At 36.9% G+C, this 22776-nt stretch overlaps 1 protein-coding gene across 8 annotated transcripts; it reads left to right on the top strand.

Moving 5' to 3' along the window:
- Positions 1 to 5653: 5653 nt before the first annotated feature.
- LOC123707040 (protein abrupt-like) lies at positions 5654 to 22676 on the top strand. 8 transcript variants are annotated; one of them, XM_045656795.1, is made up of 14 exons: positions 5654 to 5740; positions 6281 to 6471; positions 10430 to 10593; positions 10818 to 10933; positions 11510 to 11651; positions 12009 to 12186; positions 13415 to 13551; positions 14347 to 14506; positions 14912 to 14956; positions 18142 to 18283; positions 18766 to 18903; positions 19081 to 19277; positions 19709 to 19894; positions 20030 to 22676. In XM_045656795.1, exons 2-14 carry the CDS (start codon positions 6456 to 6458, stop codon positions 20431 to 20433), a joined length of 2025 nt encoding a protein of 674 aa, XP_045512751.1. In that variant the 5' UTR covers positions 5654 to 5740; positions 6281 to 6455; the 3' UTR covers positions 20434 to 22676. The 8 variants fall into 8 exon arrangements, with proteins under 8 accessions (XP_045512751.1, XP_045512754.1, XP_045512756.1 ...); XM_045656798.1 differs by lacking the exon at positions 5654 to 5740 and adding an exon at positions 5764 to 5985 and having other exon boundaries at positions 10442 to 10593; XM_045656800.1 differs by lacking the exon at positions 5654 to 5740 and adding an exon at positions 5764 to 5985 and having other exon boundaries at positions 12024 to 12186.
- Positions 22677 to 22776: the final 100 nt, after the last annotated feature.

The raw sequence follows: 22776 nt of genomic DNA, 5'->3' as shown, positions 1-22776 counted from the left end.
AATCTTTTGAAACTTATGGACGAACATGTGCTTTTTCCAACCAGTCTAACCAAGTCTAACTGTAGTAGACAATTTGTATGTTTTTTATTAAAGTTCACATCATTACAACATAATTTAACTTTCGCAGTTTATATCTCCGAACGAAAAACACAGACCTCTATTTAAAACACAATTCTAACACACTTCGCCCACACTCACAAACGTTTGTGATTGGCGTTAGATCTGGTCTAAGAACCCTTACATCATAATTCACACTTAACTTATGTATAAGACTTGTAATTCAACAGATATAGAACCTTAGTAATACATTTATAAAGAGTTGTTATACATTTATAGAGAGAAAACAATTAATTCAGAACATAAAAATATCTCACAGATATCCGAAGTTTTTCCCAATATCTAGTAATATAAATATAAAGTTTGTTACAATTTTGTATTTATAAATATAATTGCCATCAACAGTTGTTTGTTTTTTTATGTTACAGGAGGCAAACGCGCAGGAGGCTCACCTGATGTTAAGTGATACCGCCATGGACACTCGCACTGCTAGAAGGCTCGCAAGTGCGCTACCGGCATTTAAATAATTGGTACGCTCTTTTCTTGAAGGACCCTAAGTCGAATTGGTTCGGAAATACTTCAGTGGGCAGCTGGTACCACATTGAGAAGCAGAAATTACCTTAAGAAACGCTCAGTTGTGGCACGACGGACGTCAATGTGATACGTAGTATTCTGCCTCGACGTCCGATAATTAAACTCAGTATTAATCCGAACAATTCCTTTGAACATTGTTCATGGTAAATGCTTAAACTCAAAATACCAATGTTTCAATAACAATCTCATGTTTTTGCAATTCCATCACGAAGCAATGTTAATTAATTTCACAGAAATATAATAAAATAATTATGAAGTACATTAAAGGTGGGCTGAAAAAATCGTAGGCAAATAGAAAAAACACTAGTTTTTGATTTGATTATTTAATATAATATATCCAGAGATATACAAAGATTCTCAGTCATAAAATTTTGCGTAACAATTTTTGTATTACGATTTGTCTTTAGCCTTAATAGGCTTCAGTTTCGGCGATTATCTCTCCATTAGCAGCACATTGTCCAGCAAGTAAGAAGGACCTGACTCGAAGGTAAGGAGAACTAAACATCATGTTACAAACTACTAAATATTTTCAAGTCAGATTTGTCATTTACGTCTGTAAGTGAATTTAATGAAACAACGAACTAGACATTTTGAAAACGTCGCATTTCTGGCCGTTTTTCGTCGAGTCTAGTGAAAGTTTACTAATGCTAAAATAAAAGGTAGAATATAGGCAGCCGAAAAGTAAGATATATACGATCTATTTGACGATAGAACCTTCACGGAAGCCTTTCATTGTTCGGCATTTGATTCCCACAATCGCCCCCCGCGTCACCCCCACGGGGGGGATACGTGCGGTGCAAATATTATTGATGTGCATGACTAAAACAGGGGTGGAAATATATCTATAATTGGATGTGTCTGACATATTATAAATCCTATATTCGCAATATCGACGTATTTTTTTTAATCGTTGTTACTTTATGTTTTTCTGGTAGTGCAGCAAACAAGAAAGCCCGCCCGTTTCAGCCTGCTAACGTTCACTGCTGGACTCTTCCCTAAATTTCCAGTACGGCCGGTTCCCCTCCATCCAATATCCAACACCTTCCCTTTCCCAGGTCATAGTTCCACGTAATGGAAGGCCGTCCAAAGCTCCGCCGACTGGTTCACGGGCTACATTCCAGGACTATAATTCCCGGCATATACTATATCGACAATCCGCACAACAAGAAAGCTAGTCAACGGCCAATGCCTTTTTGGACCTTCAATGGAGGTTGAGGTTCGACTCTCACGATATCCCTCAAGCCAAGTAAACACTGCTCTTTTATATACATTATTTGTATTTATATATTATGAATGCAAAAGTCAATAAAAAGAAAATCTAATTTGTTAGGTGTGAAGGGCACGTCAAGACCACGGGGGTAATGAGGGTGCGTCAGGGGTCACGGGGATTTGTGACCTTTATTAGTACTACGTAGAGACAAACCAAAGTTTATTAGGAAGAATGATTCATTAAAAATACACTTTCGTAGCTAAAGAATAACTATGCTAAGCGGTCATCGCAAAGACATTTTGAGCATTTTTATTCCATATTTTGAATTGGGATTCCAGTGTCCATCCTATGCTTACTTTCAATGGCAAATGATAAATGCGGACAAAGTGCTCAGCCGTGAACCTACGACCTTAGTGATGAGCGTCTCACGCTGAAGCCACTAGGCCAGCAGTTCTCTTACTTTCCTTATGTTTTCAACATTCCCTTTCTATCACTATACTACTACCTAAAAAAAATATTGCTATAGGGGTGAACCCTATTTGATAAAAAAATGTCAAAGATAACCATTTTAACGAAAGTATTGGACACACAGATCAAAGAGTAAACATAAATTGACAGAACAATGCGAAAGAGTTGTTAAAAGAATGCAAAAAGACTGATTTAGTTTTTTATTTATTTTATTTTTACGCTCAAACATCACACTTGTCAAAATGAGGACAATCATATGTTTTTAAAAATATGTTATAGAAAGTATATACACGTGTGAAGATGAGGACGGAGGTGGGCCGCAGGAAACCCTAACCAGATACTGCATGTATCTGGTTAGGGTTTCCTGCGGCCCGCGCCACGGCACCTTCCTCGCAATCGAGTAGGCCGCAATATCGCAGCATACACCTCAACATTAAGGTATAAAAACATAGGAAATAATAACAGCAAGGTTTCTAAAACGACTCGGCGAAAGGTCTTTATTGAGTTGTTAAAAATGTCCGTTATAATCTTGTAATACAGTTTTATTGTACATCCAACGTAATCTATAAACTATGAGCACAAACGTAAGACAGGCGTGTAAAATGGAAGTTTCTAGGCTACAGTTTTATTGAATGTCGTTTGTTTTTCGCAAACAAAAATAGCCACAGCCGCGCAAGTATCAGCGCATTACGTCCATTACAATACAACTATCATTACACCACTATTGATTCCTAATCCGCACTTCCGGTTACGCAAGCACCCCCTCGACCCCCCCACTTCTCGCGCCCCCCAGATTTACGCCCCCCCTTGACGAATGATCGTATGCCTCTCTATTTTGTTACACTCAAGTGTCCGGTCGGTTTGATAAGTAAGGGAACTTTCTCGGCCCATTACTACGTATATTTTTATTATATATCTATTTCACAGAATATAACAAGCAAGTAAGTAAACATTTGACAGTGTTTGTAATGCAATGTAATGTTACAAGAGTCTTGTCAGGAGCGCGACAAATGAATAGGAAGTCAGTTAAAAAAAGCTTGACTTGAGCGATGCATTCCTAAGGTAGGTTTGATCGCCGTGCATCAATGGATCTAACAACTGCTTGTACTTTGAACTCGTCGTGAGCAAACTGACATGCTTTTGACTCAAAAAGTCGCCTATTAGAAGGAATGATCACGAAACAAATATAAATTTTAAGCCCAGACATTTCTCTCGTCTCATTTTTAGTGGGTGCGTTAACGGCCTTTGAGGGAAAAACCAAATACAATTAAACTTTAATTGTATCAGACTTTGTTTATCAAATGAATTATTTATTTATTCATACTTACTACATTAAAATAAAAACAAATAACACAAATTATTAAGGATACAACGGGCGGCCTTATCGCTAACAAGTTATCTCTACCAGGTAACCCTAGTAAGAGATAAACAAAAAAAAATATTAATAATCGCGTTGTTTAATTAAACCATCAATACGAGTAAAAAACCATTATCATTTCTTAAATAAATACAGTTACGCAATACGATTTATGATAATATGCATAAATACGACGTAAAAATCCTTCTAGACTATCTAAATTATGACGAATGTGTTATTCTGACATACTTAAAGACATGCTTTAAACGAATACATTTAATTATCACTATAAATGATATTATAATTAGCATTTTGATGTCTTAAGTGTCGTTTTTGAAACCCTCAGGTAGTCGATTAATCATTAAAATTAATAAGAGGTCTATCCACTCATTTCTGTATAGAGTTATGTTAAAAATGTTTTATGGAACTACTCAATCTCTTTCCGTCTTCTTTAAAACAACGCTCGCCCTTCCATCTTCCCTAGACGGTTAAAATGGCATCTTCTGGCGTGCCCTCCAATAGACCACATCTCACTTAACATCAAGTGGGATTGAGGCCAAACGTCTGTCCAGCACTGTATTAAAAAAAGTCATATTGACTTGACGGAACTGTTGTATAGTATTGAGTACGCAGCGCCACTAGTATACGCAAATCCAGCGCATTCCAAATAGTTTTCCTAATAACCTTGAGGAAGTGCGATAGTAAAACTCATTATTATAGTATAAATATACTTAACTAAAACTTGTGCCATCTAATTTGATCTACACCAATGGATTTTTCGTTTTAAAACATTGTTAAAACCAACAAAATATTCATCTGTAATATTATTATTAAAGACATCGTTAATTGTTGGTCATATTCGGTGAGGTCATTCTGTGACGAGATGGGGCTAAGATATGGTTACAATACCTTTATAAGCAAGGATAAAAGAGAAATCCATTAACCTCATTAGTGTTCACTTCCAGATATAGTTACCTCAGTTATTATTATACATTTATAAATTTTCCTGTAATGAAAATCGTCAAAACATTCGATCTAATATTGATTATAATGTCCTAAGTGTTGTATAAATAATAATATTATTAAAACTATTTATAGAATAAACTTCTATGATTATAGCGTATGAGCAGTGTTGGTCTAGTGGTTTCAGAGGTATAGGTTCGATCCCAGGCTGTGTCAATGAAATTTCTGGCTATGTACGCATTTAACATTTGCTCGAACGGCGAAGGAAACCGGCATTCCTTAGACCCAAAAAGTCAACCTTGTGTGTCAGGCACAGGAGGCTGATCACCTACTCGCCTATTAGATTGACAAATGATCAAGAAACAGATACAAATATCTGAGGCCCAGACCTAAAAAGGTTGTAGCGCCTGTTTTGTTTTTGTTTTTGATTAGCGTATAAAAAAACTACCAAAACCCGTATTTGACATACGGAAGTCATACTTAAAACTTTATCCAAAGAGATCAATAAACATAGATTTCTATGCATAGTTTAGAAAAACTATTTTTGTAACCAATATTTAATTTTCCTATGAATTTAAGAAAGTCAATATGAGTTCAATGCAAGTCTGTCGTCAATTGTTAAAGAATTTTATTTCATATATATTGCTTACTTTAAATAACAATTTAGAACTACTGAACAATATCTATTTTTATGTCCCAATGTTTGTATAATAAAATTGGTAATAAATATAAGGCGCGAATGAAGTACGCATTGCATTCCGTGTCATCAACGCCATACGTCATGTGTTTTCGCTACGAAATCGATCAATGCATTCGTCAAATGCGCGTCACGGAGCTTTTGCAAGAGGTCACTCTGACAGCCTGCCGCCGCGAGCTTCCGTGCAAGTGTCCGGCGCAGGGGGCGGAGTGGGCGTGCAGTCTGCACCGCCCCCGCGCGTCCCCCCCCTTTCCCCCTTGCCCCCCTGTTTATTCTTGGCCGAGTGGCGGGGCGACAGTCGCCCGCGTGACGCGCCACGAATCGCACGCGCGTATAACATACAAACACGTCCGTCGAACGGTGCATTCAATACCGGACACCCGAAAAACAAATTGTACGACACCACATTAATTTTACGTAACGCATAAATCGCGAAAAATCAACGCATCGGCTGAAAGCGACGGTATTGCGGAAAATGCATTTCCCGGGTGCAAAGCGCAGGCGGAATGGCGGGGGGTGCAAGCAATGATGGACATCGTATTGATTTCTATCTGCTCCTCCCTTATTGTCGCGGTGCAGGGCAGACATCGATCGCTGCACCGGCCCTAAATTAACACCCCGATCGCCATCTCACCCCCAGTACGTTTTTCCTCGGAGTAGTGTTGTGTTCATCGTCATTAACCTCACATGATCGCGCAAATGGTCAATGTAATTATTATTTGATCACCTTAATGATTAAATTGAACAATTATCTAAATTACTCAAATTATATAAAAGGCTAAGCGGTACAGTTTTATTTTAATTGTTAAATTTATTTTAAAGTCTCCTTTTCGTTTCATCAGTGTTATCGTTTAATGAGAATTCGGGAATGAGAAATACCGTCGCTTGCCCCGGTGCGAATTAAGAATCGACTCTAACAGGAAATATTTTGCAGGATAATAACTGAAGCTTTAAAAGTGGGCCGTGACGCGCAGATTTATTTGTCCGACTAGTGAGAAAAAGGCATTAAAGTGGCGACGCTGGGCGCGCGCGTGGAATGCGCAGGAGTGGATTTGTTTAATTCGCGGGCACGGACAGATTCAGCCGTGTCTCCTTCAGAACACCCCGCCATGGCGACCGAAACTGGTAAGTATTTACAAAAATAAACGTTACGTCCTGTCTATTAATTTTTTAGTGATTATTTTGAATGCGTTGCGATGTCACAAAATAAATGATTACCAAGAACATTAAACCTGATAAATGGATACAATTAATAGGACGGCACCTCAAACGATATTGCTTGGATAATTTAGTATTTCATTATTGTTTGTACATATCAAATGCAAATAAATTATACTTTGAATTTTATTTAAGTTTTAATAATACAATTTCTAATATATGAATTTATTTTTTCAACTAAAATTTGAGGTCAAAATTTGGAATCACTTAGCAAAAACACAGATATAATTTGACATATTGGATATTTGTTTCGAAAACCCGTATATCTTTGAATGATTTGACGAAAATATATCGACATTTACATAGTCTACGAAAATCAACAATTCAAAGAGGTCTTGGTACATTTAATCCGTATATAAGTGTTATTAATGAATTGCAATGAAATAAAGATGAACTCTTCGAAAATAAAACCATTTATCAAATTACTTTTTATGATTCATATAAATAAGTAGATTTTTATAAAATATTTTTGTGCTTATTTCGCTGTTTATTGTAGATTTTTGTATAGCAAAAGTATTTTTCTGTTATTTAAAAAACTATATTATTGATAAAGCTTGTTTGAAAGGTCGTAGAGAAAACAGCTAGTAAAATCACACACGGGTTATCTAATAATTAATTGCATGCATTGCATTGTACATAGTTCTATTATCTAATAAAGAATTATTCATTATTTATGGCTTCGGCGATATAATTCTTAAAGAGATAAAAATATTAATCATTGCTATTGTCCTCTGAGTTAATCAGTAAAACTGCAGAGCCATCTATTGCATCGAGCCAATATGCACGGACTGTATTTTACGAATGAACAAAATTCGTTCCGAGACATACTATAGTGTAGTTTTAGGTTCAAAGATACTTTATTTCTCAAAAAGTTACTTTCTCTTAGTGCGACTTTTTACTTTTAATCGTCGTAGAAGGCCACATGGATTTTGGCCTCAGATAGCATTTATTTGTTCATTTTCTATCCATTGATAAATGAAGATCCTTTGTTTGTCACATGACGTAGACCTTCGGGTATATCCCTGATTCAGAGTCGAATAACGTTGTGATTTCCGTATTGCAAAAACATATTGGAATTCACATACACAAGCCGTAGATCGTGAGAAGTCTGTTACCCTAACACTTTCCGCTGTCTATTCAATGTGTTCACCATACTAATTTGCGCATATAAAGAAAGGTCCATTGGGACACTGCCAACATATAGTGTGTTCAGGGTTGTGAGACTCACGATCAAACTACTCCTGTGTCTCTATATATAAAGATACTTTTAATTTCATTAATCACATCACGCATTACGCAGTTGTTTACCAACAAAGTAGGTATATCGCGTACGTCAACGTACGTATGAGTTCGTTGATATTACCCCACCCAGTGCCCCCCATACACCCGATCCTACAGGACTTGGGGTGAGGCGAAAGCTTTCAGTCTCGATCTGGATGAAATTATAATTTTAAAAGCAAAAACGTTCTTAATTACTGGAAAGTTTAGTGACTAGCTTACAAATTCTATTAGATCGTTAGTTTAAGTTGCCAACGGAGAGATACAATGCCTAACAATAATATTAATATTAATAACTACCATTAGCTAGAAGCTTATCTGCGGATTTTTTAAATTACAATTTAACAATGCAACATGACTTATTACTGATAAGCAATGTATTTCAGGCAATATATTATCATTTGTAAGTTTTTAACACACCGAGAGGGTCGTACAAGGATTTTCCACATCAATATTTAACTACTACTTTCTTAGTGAACTGTGGAATGGACTCTCACTCTCCTTTGGAGATAGGACCTGCAATTATTAAAAGAGTATACTCCTCCCTCGAAGGTCGGCAACTAGAATGGTTGTCCAATCGCAATGATCGTGTCTTATAAAAAAAAATTACGAATTAATAAACTGAATTTCCATTGACCAATCTACGAATAGTTCAGTGTTATCAAATTTTAATTGAATTTGTGTCATCACGTCATCTCTAAACGCTAAAACAATTATTGAAATTTAATTAAAAGATCGTAAACAACGGTAATATTATAACCGCGTTTAATTTTGCGTAGTTTACACAATTTGTTAAAGTTGTTTAATAATACCAAGTCATTATTTAATCAATGTAACGATTTATCTTGTATACAATTTTTCTAAATCGTTATATTAATTTGCTCCTTTAAATTGTGAGTTTTGATATACTTTATATATTTATATAGCGTTGCGTAGAGATGTAGGATCACTCTGCATGTTCGCATTTACTAGGAGAGTGTTCAGAGGATTTGTTCGGAGTTTCATTATCGAAGCAGAATACGAAATTCCACATGTATCACCTCGACGTACGTTGTACCATAACTGAGCGTTTTTTAAGGAAGTTTTTGCCGCGTACCACCACTATGTGGAACCAGGTGCACTGAAATATTTCCGAAACAATTCGACTTTGGGTCCTTCAAGAAAAGAGTGTACCAATTCTTAAAAAAATGGCACTCTCAAGCACTCTGGCATTAAGTGTCTATAGGTGGCGGCGTCCGTATGTCCGTGAGCCTCCTGCCCGTTTGTCCCGTATAAAAAATTCTTGATAGGCAGATTCATATCCAATTCAAAGCTGTTCATCTTGCTTCATAAGTGTAATAATTAATGAATTGTCATTTATTTCCTTGATAATTCATTAATATTTACAAAACGATCGAACACACTTAAAATTTTATAGATTTTTTTAGAAACTCTTTAAGATTAGCCAGGCAACTGGCTCCATCTCTCGCTAAGTGTTCAATAGGTCTCTAATTATTGTGTGAAAATGTGTGATTGTTAAGGTGAATTCTCTTTGATAATTTTTCTTATAGATTAGTTATATATAGTTATATAATTATTATAATTGTTTATCTGTGACAGATTTTTGTATCTATGTAATGTCGTTTTCCCACGCTGTGTGTGTTGTGAATAGTATTTTATCACGAAAATTACATGAGTGTTAATTATTTTGTTTGAAGTGTATTTAATTTGTCACATCGATAACAAATTATGTAATTTCGGATCCAGTATACAGAAGTAATGTACATTTTTAAACGTGCCTCAAAAGTGAGATTCAGGAACGAGCCTTAACGAATAAATGACAGCTGTATTTCAAAATCTAATACATTATTGACGTACGTGAATGTCCAACGATAAAACCGTTTCTTCCCCTTATTCTGAAACATGAAACTTCATGAATAAAATTTTCGAAAACATTTTTATCTACTATAAGAGATGTACAGAACGCCAGTAGAGTTTTATTCACGGCTGTATATCTAGCTTTTTAGCCTCGAAACCTAGATTCGGCCAACCCCGTCTAAAATAGAGAATCTCCCCGCACAGAGAATTCAATTTTAAAGTCAATGTTTTATTCCTGACTTTTATAAATTTCGCATTTTGAATTCTGCATAATTGTACAGCTGGCCGGCAATGGCTGTTTACAATTCAAATTTACACTCATTGTATTAAACGATAACATTTTTGATTCAGGTTAAATTTTTATGTAATTCAAATTTTTCTCAACTATTTTTAAAACCTTATAAAAATAAACGATAATTGCTCTATTTATATTTAAAAAAAGCGCCTACAAGAAAATTATTAGCAAACATTGTAAAGCGCGCAGGGGGGTGCATACATAATGCCATTGGATTTTTATTTGACTATTTGTTTTTACTGTCGTCACGAATATATGCATATCAACTATTCTATACACCGTATTATCTTAATCTAGATCAATATCTAATTAAACAATAATACAAAATTAAATATACAACTAAGAAATTAATTAAGCATTGTCATTGGACACTATATATTTAAGAGTTTTGTTTTTCTTTCTATACATATTTATTTTGCCCACTTGTAACACTAGTGTGGCACCCAGGCGGCGCCGCGGCCGGCGGTGAACAGCAATACTCATTGCGATGGAACGACTTCCACTCGGCTATGGTCTCTTCCTTCAGGCGGCTCCGGGATGAAGAGGATTTCGTTGACGTTACACTCGCATGCGCCGGAGCAACGTTTACAGCACATAAGGTATGGACACTTTGTTTTAATATAGAAAATATATAAAAAGATAAAATATTTTATTTGGCTACACTAAAATCACGACAACCTTTTAAGTCCAAATATTCACGTGGGTTAGGTAGATTTACTGCCATTTCATGCTGGCAGCTCCTCACTTTATAGAGACAGGTATTATTTGGAGACAGCTGTCCGATTACTAAGTATTTGTTTCCTAAATGACACTTATTTACCAGGTGGTACTATCAGCGTGCAGTCCCTACTTTCGAAGGCTTTTAAAGGCGAATCCTTGTCAGCATCCCATCGTTATCTTAAGAGACGTTCACGACAAAGACATGGAGAGCTTACTCAGGTATTTATTACTTTCATCCGAAATGAGTTACGGATAATTCTAAGGCATTTCTGAATGACTTAAAAATATAATAATTAAAATAAAATATATAATTAGTTTATATACTTTAAAAAAAAAGATAGAGGCATTCGAGATGTGGTGGTTCCAAATGTTGGGAATACCATGGACGACAAAAAGAACCAATAAGTCTACTCCCAAGATCACCACAAGACTGTCGACTATCATTTACACACGAATAGCCTCGACAAGTGGTAGGGAGGAGTGGTGGCATAAGTCGGGCTCCATCGCCTGACGTTGGTCTGACAAAATAAAGACAATTATGGGTCTCAACATCCCTAATGCACTAAGTTGAGGAAAGAATGGTGGGGAGGCCGTACTTCAACGTATCGTCTAGGGCATTTCAAGACATTTTTTTTTTAATATACCAATAGTAACTTTATCAGTAAAATCAGCATCAAAAAATAACTCAGTTATTCTAGTTAATTAAAATTCTTTAACCCATCAATGAAGTACTGCAACTTCCACAACTACAGGTACAGGAGACTAGTTGAGTTGCTAACATAAGTTTTCCTTCAGGTTCATGTATCAGGGTGAGGTTCACATCGGCCAAGAGCAACTCAAAGAGTTCCTGCGGGCAGCTCAACTGCTACAAGTGCGAGGTCTTACAGATGTTCCACCACCGGCACCACTCACCACACTGGAGCAGAAGGCTTCACCCGTGAGTAATTGACGACTTTTATACTTTTTCCTCTCACGTTATTACGAAACCTGAATAAATCTTATTTTAGTTTACTGAATTCCAATTAAAGTTAGCTATTTTACGTACAAGTCATTAGTACGAAATAAATCATCTTGAGGACAGAATTGAATAATAACAAACGAACATGTCAGTAACGAAACGCAACGTTCCAATATCACTTGAAGAATTTGAATATTAGATCATCAAATTGTGACAATTGAAAATTTTCCCTTGCTTAGCTTTCCCTACAAACAAATGGGGCAACTGAACAGTCTGCTTACCTATAATTTTGCTTATAACTGTGTCAATTAAATACATAAGTTTTTATTAATAAAGGTTATCCTTCAGCAGTCGGCATCGTCGTGGACAGAAACCGGTAGTGGGGGGTCCCGGGAGGGCCGTGACACCCAAAGAGAGGGTAGGAGGTCTCGGCGGCCAGATGAAGGAGCGAATAACACGCCACCACCTAAAAGGGCCAGATCATCAGACTTATACCAGGCGCAAATGAAGACCAGGTGAATATAGTTTAACCTCTCTTTTTAGGCTTTTTTTTATATATAGCAATTATATAAGTCAAAGTATAATAAATACTTTCGTATGGATTCTGTATCTAAAATATCATTAATTTTGTTTTATTGCCGAAATTATAATTAATAAGAAAACAAGTACAATTTTTACACAAATGAAAACAATCGTTCTATATTTAAATAACATTGAATTGATCAATTCTCTATTTACGTTTAATCCGAGCTTATTAAGCGTCGCCCCACTTTCTAGCAATTATAAATAGTTAATCTTCGATGACAGGTATAATATCCGCTACACAATCATTTATATTCAAATGTGGAAAACTAACATTTAAAAATACGCTCAGAGCAACATCAAAACGGTAAAGTAATTGCAAATGACCATATGGATGTCTAGAAATTCAAATTAGTTTCCTTATCGACTATATAATGACATCGACTAAAGATTTCATTCGATTCTGATTCATAAATGTGCTATATTGTCTGTGGCCATCTACGGTTTATGTTTTTTATCTATGACTTATAGGATGACATTATTAACTGTTTTAAATATATATAGCCTATTTTCCTAGGTGAGAAAAGTTCTAAAAACTATCTAGAAACTTTTAAGTTTATTTGTAATTTTTTTCTAGAATAACACAAAAAAATTACATGAATCTAGCCTATACATTAATAATGGCTAATAAATATTATTATGTTAACTTAATTTCCTAAAATACTAGTGAATATTATCAACTAAGTTAATGTTCATTAATAGTCTTTTTTAATATTATTTTTGTGTCCAAAATACCGCACATACACAAATTTTTACTAATTTTTTTAATGGTTATTGATAAATTATATAGAGGTTAAATTTGTTGTTGGTTCACAAGTACTTTGCTTTTAAGAAAAAAATATTATTTATTTATAATTAATCTTACAGCTACACATATACAATATACATATAAATTAAACATTTAAGCAATATACAAAGCCAAACCCTTGTTAAACAATATAAATGAACAGATAAGTCAATTAAACGTTAAACAAACTACAGCTTAGGATTTTAAATAAATGGTTACCACTGCTAAATAAAGTCAAAGCTTTCTCGCTTCCTAAACTATTTCATCTTAAACTCACTCACCATTAAGTTATTCTAACGTGAACAAAGCATTATTTTACCGTAAATATTGTTAAATGTCCACATAGGTTGTACTAAAAGATTTTCAATTTATCGGTGTAGGACGGAGCAACTGTTAGCGTCGCAGGGCAGCCCAGAGCGACTTGCAACTAACGGACACGAGATGGCGCTCTTCAGCCACGCTTTGGAAAACGCACAAAACCCACACTTGTCTAATGTTTCCAATAATCTGGTAAGCTAGTATGTTCATGTGCTTAATCTCCAAACTTTTTTAGATCTAGGCCTCAGATTAATGTATCTGCTTCATGATCATTTGTCAATATAGGCTAGTAGGTGATCGGCTCCACGTACTTGACACGTTGACTTTTTGGGTATAAGGCAAGTTTTTCTTCACCGTTGGAGCGAATGTTAACATAGGAAGAATGTCCATCGATGCTCAGCCGGGGTTCGCACCTGCGCGATGACAGTGGCGCGCTGAAGCCACTTGGGGAGCATTCAATTCTTTATCCAATAGAAAAACGTTTCGTGACCATCCCCAGTGACTCTTTATACCTAAAACAAGAAGACACGACACCCCCCCCCCCCCCCCACGTAATACTGCTCCCTAGGCCAATACTGCTAAAGAGTATTTTTTTACAATAATCTGGTAAGCTAGTATGTTCATGTGCTTAATCTCCAAACCTTTTTAGATGTAAACCTCAGATTTATGAAATATGTTACGGTGGAATACAAATGGTCACTATTTCCGCCGTAGCGTCGCCATTCATTACAATACTATGAGCCAAACAGATATACATTTTTTTTTCTTCAAAATATTATAAAATAAATTCAACTCTTCTAACCGGTTCATTCGCGGCGGTTACTTATACATATGATTGGCCATATATGGATATTTCTAATGCAGTGTGTGCGCAGACATAAGTGGACACTTTGTACCATAACTCTCCTATTCCTATACCACCAGCATACGGAACAGTAAGAAGATATCTATTATTATTGCAATTATCACACGTAATTGTCGTTTCAGTCAGGAGACGGTGAGGAGTCATCATCAGATGCTGGCGCGAGTGACACAGAAGGAGAAAACAGGACCAAACAGGAACCGGTGGATTATGATGACCCTGCTACCATGGCCAACACCAACGGAGCGTTACCACACAACTTTCCTGGACTACTTAATCTACCTGGTACGGCATAACTATCGTTTTATATAGTGCTGAATATTTAAATAACTTTATTGTATCCGTAATTTTTTCCTAGAATTCAAATCGAATCGAATATTTAGTATAATCAATGTAGTGTCTTCGTATTTCCTATAAGCTTTTTCTATTTATTTAGTTTTTAATACACTTTACAAAGCACCTTAGATAATAAAATCACAATACATACAATCTATTTTTATCCCGGGATTTCCCCTTTTGAGTATAATCTATATCTTAATTTAAATGTCATATACCCTTAAACATACAAATCTTATCTACACTAATATCCATTGCAACACGCGATCTAAGAAACAGGAAAAGATAAATATCTAAACAATCACAGTAAGATTTGACCTATGATCACACAAGTAACACTGTTCTCTTGTGTAGGTTTCCCCGGTCTACCTGGTCCATCAGGCATACCAGATAACTTCGGTGAGTTGACTCTTTTACCACTAATATTCGGTATGACGCAGTAATGATAATGATAATTAAGGCGGAGATATAACTGCAATTAGATCAAACTAGAACATTACACCCAACAGTTAAAACACATTAATTATGAATTACTGCGTCATGCATTAACGATAAAATAACAAATACGTTACAAAGTATGAGCGTTACGCAATAGCGACAATGGAAGTTAAACATCGGCGTTAGAGGTAGTCCTATTGAGTAGTGAGTAGGGCGCGCGACTGAACGTGCTCCGTCTGCCCCAGGAGCCACGTGGGCCGGCGGCGGGGAGGGCAAGCCGGCCAAGGACGAGCGCTTCGCCTTCGGCGGCGGCTACGCTAACGGTGAGCCGGCCAAGCCCGCCTGCCCCGAGTGCGGCAAGCTCTACAGCAACAATAGCAACCTCAAGCAGCACATTCTGAACGTGCACGCGGCGCGCGAACTGGCGCACGCCTGTCCCGTCTGCGGCAAGGGCTTCAAAACGCGTCAATACATGCAGATCCACATGAACTCTATACATGGCGTCAAACAGAGGAGGCGCGACCCCGCCCCGTCCGCCGAACTAGACCGATACACTCACAATAGCCTGTAAATGTTTTTAACCGCCGCCTCTGTGTTACAGGGGCGGCTCTCGCGGGCGGGGCGGCGATGGGCTACCGGCCGCAGTGTCCGCTCTGCGGCCGCGTCTACTCCTCCACGTCCAACCTGCGCCAGCATATGCTGAACGTGCACTCGCAGACCGACCGAGACCAGTGGTTTCCTTGCCAGCACTGCGGGAAGAGGTGCAAAACGAAGCATTACCTCATCAACCACCAGCTGCAAGCGCACGGCATTCGCCAGCGGCAGAACTCTTAGAGAAGGCGCTTCGCTCCCCCGCTCGTCCACCTGCGGGCCGGCGCCGATGTTCCGTTATTGCGATATTTCTAGACCATGTATCAAAGATAGGGCCGTTTATCGTCGGATTTGCCAGCCGTTGAGTAATATTAGTGTCGGCATTGCAGATGCCGCGCGCGGCGTGTTGGCAAAGCCGGTGATAAGCGTTCACGCGGAAAGGGAAGAGCGCGGGAGCGACTCGCTAAAGTTCTTTGAGGGCGACAAGGGTTTGCCGGGCCAGCGGCTGCAGTGTCCGCTGTGCTTCGCCATATTGGACTCCCTGGCATACGCGCGACTGCACCTCGAGGCCCACTATCCCCGGGACAGTCCGGTGTGCCCTGTGGCCTCTTGCGCCCGGTATTTCGCGCACCCCAACTCGGTCCGCAACCACATGAGGATAAAGCACAGACGGCAATGGGAAAAAATGAAGACGCTCAAGTGGAGCTGCGGTTGGACAAACTGAGATTCCTGACGAAAGACTTAGATGTTAGCTATCGTAAAGCTGAAGGCTGTGAGAGGGAACCGGGAGTGGGCTTTATTACAGAGGAACCCGAATATTGATCTCTACAATGCATTTTCATATTTTGCAGTAATCGTTCGTATGTAAACATTGTATAAAACTGTAGAGTAAATTGACTGAAATTATTTTTGTAGTAGAATAGACTGATACTTTTAAGTATAACTTAGACGCGCACTGGATGAGATTTCGGCTTTAATATTTGAATGGACGATTGGTTCAGTGCCGTGTGAGAGATAGTTGTAAAGCGCATTATGACTTGTGATGATCGGTGCCATTGATAGTTTACGAAGAGCAACTAAGAGATTCTTTTCCCTTCCAAACATGTCTCTAACTTCCATTGTTGCTTCAATTTCATGTATTTCTTTATTTTTAAGTTCCTAATATAGTAGATATATCGTATTTTAAATTATAAAGAACAATTTTCGGAAACAACCTTTTATGTATATAATTCATAAAGGTATTCTGGTGTCGTGTTAATCGTTTTGTGTAAGTTAAACAATGTTTTTAGAATACGGTGCAACAGTTTCTTTAGCGAGATCCATATTTGATTTACCGTTCTCTGGCCTACTTTTTTTTACAAGAATATACAAATACAAAAGTGCCTGCAATATTTAGAATCGAGAAATTGTTGCACACCAAGCTTCTCTATTTTGACCATAGATAAGACAATACGAAATAGAATTAAATGAAATCAAATGCCTTTTAAAGCAATAGATAAGAATATGTTCAACAAAATAGGGTTTATTTTTTAAAGTCCGTTTAGAGCCTTGTAGGCGACGTGCACAATCAAACACATATCTAGTCAACGTAGGAATCGAAATTTATGAATCTTGTATATATTTCCGTTCGCATATATTTTCTGATATAATATATAGAGCTACATAGTTTATAGAGAGTACATATTTTTCAATAGAAGTCGCAATTCCAAAGTGAGAAAACACAGTACCTCTTTGTGGTTTTAAAATGTTATATTTTACATAAAGACTGATGATACCTATAGAATATGGCTAAACGACTCTACCATTAAAGGTAGTAAAATCTTCTTTATGGAAGTAATCGCAATAAATACACAAAAACTCAAAGCTCAGTTAAAGCCAGGGTCGGATCTACTTAAGGGCTTTTTGCTCCAACCATAAGGTTGGTATCCCTGAGATCAATGCGCGTATATCGAACGGAACGGGGAATACCCCGTCCGCGTCGCTTGTTTTTTCGCTATTACGGGGGACTTACCCGTAATAGCCCAGATCCCCACAGATACACGATTCGCCATGGTTAGAGCTAACTAAAACAGCTGTTTTATCAGTTTATATTCAGCTGAATATCAAACATAATGATTATTAATTTATTTTATGTAGTTCCATACATACTGATTAAAACCACAAGATGACTGGGGTGTTCATAAAAAAATATATGCGATAGGAATGAAATAGCTCCGAATATATGAATCGGATGAAATTTAGGAAGTAGATAAAATTGTTCCTGACGCCTGTGAGGCATTGTATTTAAGGAATATAAATATTTTAAGCGTACAATATTAGTCCCATAACCAAATGTTCAATGTGAGTAACGAGTCTAGTTGCGATTGTATTAGTGATATGGTATATACGTAATTTAATTTTTACCCAACGAAATTGTCTGCTTATATGAAACATAACAATAAACCTACGAAGTAGATTATGTATTTTCAATTAACACTCGCTTAGGAAAACAGGTAAGCATAGCAAGGACGTGGAATAGCTTACGAAAGCGCAACTTAACACATTGTAATTTTCAGGTGGATGTCGACGAACACAGGACTTGTTACGCGTGAGAGCCACCGATCCCAGACCGTGTCCGAAGTGCGGTAAAATCTATCGATCTGCGCACACGTTGAGGACCCATCTTGAAGACAAACACACTGTCTGCCCGGGTTACAGGTGAATATTTTAACTAATTTTAATTTGACTGTTATTAAAAAACACCTTAGAGCATATATAATGCGGAAATGTTGGAGAGACTAGGGCTACGTGTGCCAAATAATCACTCTAGGCGTACTCACTTAGAGAAGCATTTACGCGTGTCTTGCGCACCCTAAATATTATTGCTCGTGAGACGGATGTTTTTATTTGCACACTGGCTGAATTCACAAGAATTGCATTATTTATAATTAGTTATAAAATGGTTTAGATTTTAAGTTTTTACTTGTTATGTTTATATTACATAACATTAGTATTAAGTTACTGTAAAAATAAGAAATAAATAAATAAATAATATTCACGCCTACAATACAACTGTAGAATCCAGTAGAATAGGACTTCTCTGACTTTAAAATTACCGATTTTAAACACCTTAAAATTACTTTCGTATTTAAAAAATCCCCTACAAAATACAAAAATTCAATTATTCATTTGATAACCAGATGCGTCCTCTGCGGTACGGTTGCTAAGTCCCGCAATTCCCTCCATTCCCACATGTCACGACAACACCGAGGTATCTCCACAAAGGACCTGCCAGTGCTGCAAATGCCTACTCGCTTCGATCCAGAACTCGCCAGCCAGTAAGTAGTATACGATTTTATTTTTAGCTGGAAATAGGATAACTGCTTGCTAAAAAAATATATGCCAAAGTCGCAAAATCCCTACTGGTTGACCTCAGAACTTCGCTTACTAGCGCTGTATACTGTAGTATAAATACTTATATGAAACACTGTATAATTAAAAACATCCTTTTTTAGATTACTAGCAAAAGCCGGTGTAAAGGTATCGCCAGAACAGCTTCGAGCTCGAGCGTCACCAACAGGCCCACGCAGGTCTGACATAAAGCTGGACGCAAAATCTGCGGCTTCTGAGAGCAGCTCTATCTGTGGTGACAACGACCATGATGATTTAAGCCAGTCGAAATACCAAGACAGTATTCCCGTTTCACCACCACGTAAGTATTTTGAAGATATGTACAACCTTATGTGACTCGGTAGAGCAGTGTTGGCTTCAGCGTGCGTCTCTCGTCCCTGAGGTCGTAGGTTCGATCCCCGGCTATGCAACAATGGATTTTCTTTCAATGTCCGCATTTAAGATTCGCTTGAACGGTGAAGGAAAACATCGTGAAACCGGCTTGCCTTAAACGCAAAAAAGTTTACGGCGTGCGTCAGGCACAGAAGGCTGATCACCTACTTGCCTATTAGTTTAACAAATGATCATGAGACAGATACAGAAATCTGAGGCCAAGACCTAAAAAAGTTGTAGCGCCATTGATTTATCTATTATTTTTGTGTGACTCGGTAATTTATGGGGTTTTTAAAAGAGTCAAGAATAACCTTAATGAAGATTTGAATTGTGTTTAACCCCTTTATATTTTATTTTAAGATATAAACAACTTGACCAATACGACAATAACAAAAGTGCCAGCGGTCCGGGCAGTGACAGCAAAGGCTGTAGAGAACCTTCCACATGGCATGACGGGTATGAAACATGATGACTACCCTCCTGGCTTCGGAGGCGGCTCAGCATTATTGGACACTTACTTGCAGTACATCGGAGAAAATGTTTTTGGTAAGATTTTCTAATGTATTCAAAAAAATTATTTGGGACGAATCTTGAACTAAGCCTGAGTGCGTTATTCTAATATCAACAATTATTATTATATATGTATAGGAAAACGCTATAGCTAATTTATTTTACTTGAAGGAATGAACGCAGCGAAACTTGCACAAATGAACGCAATGCACATAGAAAGAAAAACGTATGACGAACCGTCGCCACAAATGGGATCTCTCCCACCGCCACCGACCACTCTTGCGCATCAACGCTTTCTCAAACAAATGCAAAGGCAGTACACAGAGAATATGGGCAAGCCAGACATAATGCGCGATTCTGAAGAGCCGTTGGACCTGGGTAAGGAGAGACAAAGAAACGACAGCATCAACGACGAAACCGACAGACAGGATATGGAGAAAGACCTGAACAAAGACTACTACAATAAAGGCTACAATGATGACGACAGGAGTAGGATACACATGTCGGAAGACCGAGAGACCATGGGGCACGAAGACGACTTCTCCGAAGAGGACAACAAAGCCGCCGCCTCATGAAATAATGTATTGTGCGAAACTGACATTGTTAATGGTTTTTGAAACGGTGCTTGAGTGTTATGTTATCGTTTAATTGTTGACCCGTGGAATGTCTAGTGCCATCAATGGTAAGTTCGGTTTGCACAATGTGACGGTTAACCGTAGACACCTCACCCGACCAAGCCATGTCACTAGTAACCCGTTTTGACTCGCCATTGAGATTGTTTTAGTAGTATTGTAATCTAGTGTAGTGACTCATGTAAGACCTCGACACATAGGGTACTTACATAGTAATTCCATCCAGCTACCTCAAATACGCCAATCCGGCGTCGATTTAAAAATATATATCCACACAAATTGTGAAATTCCATCCATCTACCTCACTTCAATAGATTTTATTTAATATTTTATACAATTTATAGATATAACTGTTGTTTTATGCATTTTGCAGATTGCATTTATATATACTATATAGAGTATATTGTAGGTAAATATATGCAAGTCATTCGGCGGTGTAGCGCCGCTCGTAGAGTCGTAATGTTTATTTTAATAGTGAATGCACTCACTAGAGGAACTTAGACTGTGTCACAATAGTAGAGTATTGTCCAAGGAGCATTACCGTGTATTCGAGCACATTTTATATTTATAACTGAGCAGATATCTTTGTATACGAACAAAATAACAGAGCTTAAAATATACTATAATATTCGTAAGCGCTTACGAATCGGAAAGAAAATATATGTTTATATAGTTCTTTACGGACAAATTCTAAATTTTAACATCTTTTTGTCTTGAGACTGAATTTTTCAAATGTTCGAACGGTTAAAATTCACATATAACTTACAAATGGGGTAATGCGTTGTATATACTATTTGGTGATATGTAAATTATAGAGAAATAACAAAAGCAATAAATAAAGTATACCTTGATGTTGCCTTCTAATAAATGTAAATGGGAAGTGTGTTTTTATGTACATTGATGTCTAGGCCGATCGTATTTAGGTACAAGAATGTTTATTTTGTAGTAATGATGTGGGCTGGTTACTTAACAAATACTGTGATTACAATCTCATATTAGCCTTCAATAATTATACATATTTTTTAGAGTACAATGTTATAGTTATTTAGTGTAAGGATATTGATAAGCGAGTCACAAATATATTTACTTCCCGAAGCTTAGTATTCACGTTATTCAAAGAGAACATAGAGCAATAGATGGAGCATTTAACCTTTTATATGGAAGATTTTTGAATCTGTACAGTTGCCACACTGACCTTTTATGACCATTAACATAAATCAATTGAGATATCTAATTCTGTAAACTATGGAATAAGCCTACTAGCAATTCATCGTCTACGGGAAAGGGATGTTTATTAAAACGTCAGTTTAATCTCTATGTCAATTGTCAAGCGACAGTGTGGTAGCTTATCCGATTCCCCAATAGAATAAGTACTACGGGTTAATTGAATTATGTTAGTGTGTTAGTGAGATTTAAGAAATAAGTCGGTTTGTGTTTGCCTATACATTAACCTTGTTGACAGTTATCAGTGTTGCCATAGTGAGTAATTATTTCGACTGTACATAAACTTTGTTAGAGAAGTGTGCTAAACACGATGTTATAGTACTTTTAGATTATATTTACCACAAACAGTTCATAGTTGTTAAAGCACGGTACAGAAGCAATAGTTACCATGTGATGAATATATTTTTCTGAACACAGTTTTGCATACCACAGATGAAATATTCAGCGCGTTGGTATTATACTGATGTGAAAATTACGCATGAGGCTATTACATACGAAATTTTATTTTTAGGTGATTATTCAGGAAAATTTTCGGACAATGACAATTGACATAATAAATCAATATAATACCACACGTACAAGTTGTTAAAACATATTCTTATATACCAGTGAAGATATTATTAATAATTAGGACTCTAAGTCATGCTCTAGTATTGTATAAATTATGTTTAGTTACCTTGGAACTTGGAAAGTTCATTTTTTATCTTACCTCATTATTTTTCTCTTAGGTGTCTCGATGTTCTATGAACATGATTGTTTGTGCACTATTTAATATGTAATGATGTCTTCTTGCGACTAAGTTTATTATAATAAAAGCACAAACAATGTTAAAATGCCGAAAGGTCTTATGCTCTCATTAAAATTGTGTTTTTTAGATTAGCAAATGATTTAGAAGATAATATTTATGTTTATTTGTTCGCCATGTTTATGCCATGTACGTTAGTGTACTAGATGTATGCCGCTTCTCTACATTATTATAAAGAAAATAAAAAATAATTGTTTTGAATATGGTTGTTTTAATACCCGCTATTTCCTTTGCTCTGATTAAGCTTTTAGCGGAGG

This window comes from Pieris brassicae, chromosome 3 (assembly GCF_905147105.1).
Source record: "Pieris brassicae chromosome 3, ilPieBrab1.1, whole genome shotgun sequence".
NCBI lineage: Eukaryota > Metazoa > Arthropoda > Insecta > Lepidoptera > Pieridae > Pieris > Pieris brassicae.
This window is presented reverse-complemented; position numbering and strand designations above follow the sequence as displayed.

Bases quoted from the DNA above. Each gene is read 5' to 3' on its own strand.
- LOC123707040 (XM_045656795.1), top strand. The intron at 10,594-10,817 runs GTATGGACACTT...CTTATTTACCAG, and splicing joins CAACGTTTACAGCACATAAG to GTGGTACTATCAGCGTGCAG. The intron at 14,957-18,141 runs GTGAGTTGACTC...TGTAATTTTCAG, and splicing joins AGGCATACCAGATAACTTCG to GTGGATGTCGACGAACACAG.